The sequence below is a fragment of the Rhopalosiphum maidis genome, chromosome 2 (assembly GCF_003676215.2).
Source record: "Rhopalosiphum maidis isolate BTI-1 chromosome 2, ASM367621v3, whole genome shotgun sequence".
In the NCBI taxonomy this organism is placed as follows: Eukaryota; Metazoa; Arthropoda; class Insecta; order Hemiptera; family Aphididae; genus Rhopalosiphum; species Rhopalosiphum maidis.
Window position 1 is genome coordinate 58,385,374 of NC_040878.1, and position 5,834 is coordinate 58,391,207.

Genomic DNA, 5,834 nt, shown 5'->3' on the forward strand with positions numbered 1-5,834 from the left:
CCTATGATATTAAATACTTAATTTAATATTTAAATATTTTAAATTTAATAATTTAAAGCAGAATATTTTTCTAAAAATTACGATTAATAACAATTTAATATTTAACCAGTACCTAAATAATTAGTTTTAAAATTTAAACAAGTGAATTTAAGTGACAGTTGTATTCTACAAAATATTTATTTACTTCTCCGATCATCTAAACTTCAAATTTAATAACATATTATAGATAATGATCACCTATAATTATTAATTAGTTGTTACATATATAATCAAATACCACAATAATTAGAATTTATAAAATGTACTATATACCTCTACTACATATACTTTAAAATGTTACATTTGTAACATAATATTATGTCATACAGAACTCTCTTCAATAATGCATAGTACTATCATAGTATATTTTATAAAAAATATAACATAAGAATCACAATAAAGTACTTTTATCATCAAACTTAATATATTTTACAATAGAGAAATCATATTATGTGATAATAAGCACCTGACTAACAATATTTTTTGGTGCACTTTAATCTTTACCGATTTGTTTTCGTTCTTCCTTATATTTATCTATTTCTAAGTTCTGTCTAATCTTGTCGATCGCATTACTAATCAAAAATTGACTTGAGCTCTTCTTCTTTTCTATCATTTTTTCAGGAACATACATATCAAATACCCTATAGTATTTTAGTATATTATCTGTAAAAAAAAAAAAAACCATCAGTAAACGATAAATATAGGAATAATGTAAAATATGCTTTAAAATATTAACATAATATTAAGAGAATGTCAGCGCACAATTTATTTTCTCTCTTTACTCACGTACAGCAACATAGCAAATTTTACGTTCATAATAATGACTAACCATATTAATTTCTCAAATTAGAGAGAAACGACCTCTAATAAAATTTAAAGTTAAGAACATTATCTAGAGCATCTCATAAGTGTTTTATTATATTTTAATTTTAAAGTGAGTAATGTTTTTTTGAGATGAATAAACAATCTACAATTTTAAAATACTCATAACTCGTCATTAAAATAAAATAAAACGCTTATGAGATGAGAAGCACAGGATAATGTTCTTAACTTTAAATTTTATGAGAGGTTATTTCACTCTAATTTGAGATATTAATATGGTTATAGTCAATATTGTGAACGTAAAATTTGCTATGTTGAGCGTAGATTAGAGAGATAACAAATACTACACTGACATCCTCTTAAGTAGGTTAAGTATTTATATACCAGTGGACCATTCTGCCCCCTTTCTTGGCCATTTCAACTTAATATAAAAATGAACTGTTATTATTAATTATGTTATTTAAGTATTTTGGGTTTGCCCCTCCCCATTTTAAAATCCTGGCTTTGCCACTGTTTACAGACTTTATGCATATGTAAATATTTTAAATCTAGTAAATTTATCAATGAACTTTTTTTCACTTAGAAAGAGTATGAGTTACATGTAGTAACATTTAAAGATTTAAAAAAAAGAAGTCTTAGCGATAAAATTATAAAAAAAACTAGGATTTTCCAATAGATTCTTAATAATTGGGAAAATATATAAATGAACTTAAAAGCTTTTGAATATCAGCGAATATGGTTTTTATAAAGCTATGTTTATTATTTTTTTTTTTTATACAATGGTTTATATTACATCAATCTGAGTACATCAAGATAAATGCCAATTGCCTGTTGGTCTTTTTTTATTATCCTATTTTCATAAATTTTAAAATGATTTTAATATTTATTTTTTTATTACATTTTCTATAGAACTTGCTAATATAATAATTTATTTTATATTGTATAATACGTCATTATCAATAAAATCAATTTTAAAATTTTAACATAACAATTATACTTATTAAAAGATGTACTTTCATAAAAATATTAAATACATATATCTTAAAAGACTTTATACTTGATTGTAAATAATGAATAGAAATTATTTATAATACAAGTTGTAATTAATAATTTGTTTAGAAAAATAATGCCATTTAAAAGCTAAATAACAATATATAATATTATATAAAATATATAGGATTAATTTTTAATCTAAAAAGGAGACTTATAAGGTTGTAATTTTGGTTGTTGTTGTCGTTGTTCATCTTCATAATGAAGATATAATAAATTATACATCATGTTTGTTATTTATGTCTTAAAAATTATTGTTATTCTAAATGGGTTTATAATGATTAAGGTTTGGATCTAAAGGCAATATAATTAATAAAAAAAAGCATTTAAAATGTTAAAAAAGGCAAAAAAAGCAATTAAAACATTTATTAAAAAATTTAAGTTTGTATATTGTATTTTAACTAGTTTGTATCAAAAAAAAAATTCACTACCATGTACTTAGATCGGTGGTGGCCAAATTACGGCCTGCCATAGGTTAGGTTACATATTTTAATCTATAGATAGGTAGCATGGGTACTTTTATAAACATTAAATTAACTGAGAATTTCAAATACTCAATAAAGTATTTAGCTATATCATTAAATATTGATGATAATAAAACCCATTAAAAATAATTGTCAAACGACAGTGTATTATCTTCAGAAGATCTTATCTATTTGTACTGTTAAAATTATAAAAGTATAAAATTATCAAATCAATTGGAAATTAACACAAATAAGGCATTTATAAGTATAAAAGGCGAAAAATAAAATACATCCATTGTCTTGATTAAATGACACACATTTTTATATAAAAATTAATTTTCTATTATTATTATTATAATTAAAAAAAAAGCTCATGCCTTCAAATTCAAATCCTATTAATGATGATATAACTAATTATTGTGTGAAATTATACCAATTAATAAGATGGTTTGTAGAAGTAATTCCTATTAATTTTAATTATGTAATTATGGCCTAAAATATATTAAGGTTGTTAATATAATATAAATGTTACAATTCAAATTAAAAATGTCCCAAGATATTTCATGTATATTAGAATGTGTTAGAAATTTTAACTGGACTAGGACAAAATATCTTGCATAATATTTTGATAACAGTTAAGCATTTAACGAATATGGATAAGAAACTAGTTCATTAATACAAGTTTTGAGTAAAGTTTATGGAATTATAAGCTTTGAATACTTATGATCAACAATAATTATATGGTTTTAAAACTTAGAAAGTTAGCAAGAAAATTTAAAAATTTATCAACATATAAATCAGTGTTTCTCAACCGGTGTAAGTCTAAACATGTCGCAGGAAGTACTAATATTAATTTACAAACCTTGTTGACACTATATTTACAAAAATTAATAGGTATTATTCTACTCACAAGATATGAACATTTTTAATAGTGTGTCGCCATAATACAAAGGTTGAGAAACACTGGTATAAACAATAGATATTTTACTAAAAATAATAAATAAACTTATAAGAATGGGTCATTTTAGAGGCATTAATTGTTTTTTAAATCTATTGTCAAATTGTCCTATAGGGCATAATATATACACACCCATTAATTTCTTATCAATCTTAACTCGATCAGCTAGAACTTGTGATGTATACATTTGTTTATCTTTATAATGATCAGCTATACATTCAGTAATTTGTGTAAGTGTATAACGTCCTGCTGGAACATTTTCTGGTTCTTCAATTGCAAACGGTGAATTAAATTCTTGCATTCGATTTTGTGGTAACTTGATTTTTGATTGGGGGTATACATCAGGTAACTATAAAACAAAATGCGTTATATTATATATTCTACCAAGGTAATTGATATTGACAATTAATAAGAACAATAATATATACTTTGTATAGTATACTTACATCACCTTCAGATGTAACATAAACACTTTGTAAATTTTTTCCAAGAGTTGAATTTTTATTCTTAAGCTCTTCCTTCAATTGTGGATCATCTGAAAATAACAAATATCAAGAAATATCATACATGTGTACACATAATATTGGATTTAAATTACTTTCAAGAAGGTATTTCAGGCGTTCAGCATCTGCTTTATGAAGTGGCGCTGGTATAGGTTTATCTTTCTTTATTACTCGTTCTGTCCGTTCTATTACGTTAAACCTTCGAATATGCTTTGTAAAATGAGATCCAGCTACTCCCATAATATTTAATTCAAATAATAGTAAACTATAAGACACAATAGTTTAACAAAATGTTTAAAAATATAATAAAAGACTTATTTCACAGAATAGTAAAATAATGAATGCTACTGTTATTTTTTGGCACACCGCTATAGGAGTAAATTTGAATCTTTTTAAATTAAATTACTATGTGTTATAAACTTATAAAATATTTCAATAAAGTAATAATAATTAATTAATAACATTTAAACAAAAAATTCTCTGTTTTCGAAATTTCAAATTTGAATTGCATTTTTATACGTAACCTTAAACTGGCATTGATTGATAATGATAATGATGTTATCAGTGTTATCATACAAAGACTGTGGTAGTAGATAATATTATCTATAAACCTTGAGTGGTAACCACAAATGTCTAAATGATAATACTAAAACCATTGATTAAATATGTATATTTAATCAATGCTAAGACTAATCAATAGTTGTTAGATGGCGTTGATACTCGATTAGTTTCCATTAAGAATCCCCGCGTACTGCGATCACGGCTGCATTTAATCTATTCACCAATTTGGATTCTGTGACGGCTGCAGATATTCATGAACTTCCGTTTGCAATATTTGCAATGCATAGGCCGATATTCTATCTTACAGCCGTTACTGCAATTAATCTATTGTTTCTTGCACACTATTTGAACTTTAGGTTCACTCGTTCACTCGTTCACTGTGCACTGTCCACTACACAGTACTCATAGGACATAGCATTGGTGGTCAAACGGGGGGGGGGAGGAGGAGGAGATGAGAGGGATAGATCCTCCCCATGAATTTTTTTCTTTAATATTTATAACAATTAAATTTATGTAATAAAAATTGTGTTTTATTTATTTTCTCCAAACAACGCCTATGAGCGTATATTATTAGTATTATTTAGATTCTACACTCATTCTAGCAACAAGGCTGTTGTTATCTATACTGATATACTGTCACTCTTCAATATTTTAAAGAGGAAAGATTTGATTGTTTGTTTGTGTTGAATAGGCTCCGAAACTACTAAACCGATTTAAATGAAATTTGGTGCGATTACGTATATCGATTATGATGTTATAGATAAGAAAAAAACAATTAAAATAATATAAATACAATACACGTACTATGTAGTATATTTAATATTGCATGTCAATGATTTTAAATAATCATTATTAATTTTTTGAACAATTTCATTACAAATAGTTATTGTAATGAAGCAAATCTAAGAAAATATTGATAATAAGACGTAATGATAATTCTACACATATTATAATAATAAACAATAGGTATACTATCTGTTTTCGTTTAGTTGATTCCAGATGTTCAGAGAGTTTCGAGGTCGTAAACTTGAAACTCATTAGAGTATAGTCTTCAATGATATTAATATATATAATAATAATAATAATATGTATCAATAATATTTTAATGTAAGATTAATTGATCAGAGCATGCGAACTTACAGCCAGATGTTTCAATCATGTTTTCTTAATACGTATAATATTATATTATATACTTCATTACTGAAGGTATATCATACAATTATATTCACTATATATATATATATATATATATATGTATCAGAATTCCAAATGACAGGTTAATGACAGGTCTGTATTTCCTAATACAGAAAGCACAGTTTAAGTACAAAAGTCAGATGCAATAATATAGTGGGCACTTGGGGCATTTGAAATAAAATAAGATAATCAACACATGGGTAAAGTACACAGCTGCAGTTTTCGTGGTTCACGGAAACGTCG

At 25.1% G+C, this 5,834-nt stretch overlaps 1 protein-coding gene across 1 annotated transcript; it reads right to left on the reverse strand.

The window, feature by feature from the left end:
• Positions 1-441: 441 nt before the first annotated feature.
• Positions 442-4,323, reverse strand: LOC113554252 (protein NDUFAF4 homolog). The gene is made up of 4 exons (XM_026958005.1): positions 3,932-4,323; positions 3,780-3,868; positions 3,466-3,682; positions 442-702 (listed from the first exon to the last, which is right to left on the reverse strand). The coding sequence occupies exons 1-4, from the start codon at positions 4,074-4,076 to the stop codon at positions 533-535; spliced, it is 621 nt and encodes a 206-aa protein (XP_026813806.1). The 5' UTR covers positions 4,077-4,323; the 3' UTR covers positions 442-532.
• Positions 4,324-5,834: the final 1,511 nt, after the last annotated feature.

What these genes read in the sequence shown, in the direction of transcription:
- LOC113554252 (XM_026958005.1), bottom strand. Translation starts at nt 4,076, where the DNA reads ATGGGAGTAGCTGGATCTCATTTTACAAAGCATATTCGAAGGTTTAAC. An exon ending in CCTGAAATACCTTCTTGAAA is followed by an intron (nt 3,869 to 3,931) that starts GTAATTTAAATC and finishes TGTTATTTTCAG; the next exon opens with ATGATCCACAATTGAAGGAA. An exon ending in GATTGATAAGAAATTAATGG is followed by an intron (nt 703 to 3,465) that starts GTGTGTATATAT and finishes TTTTTTTTACAG; the next exon opens with ATAATATACTAAAATACTAT.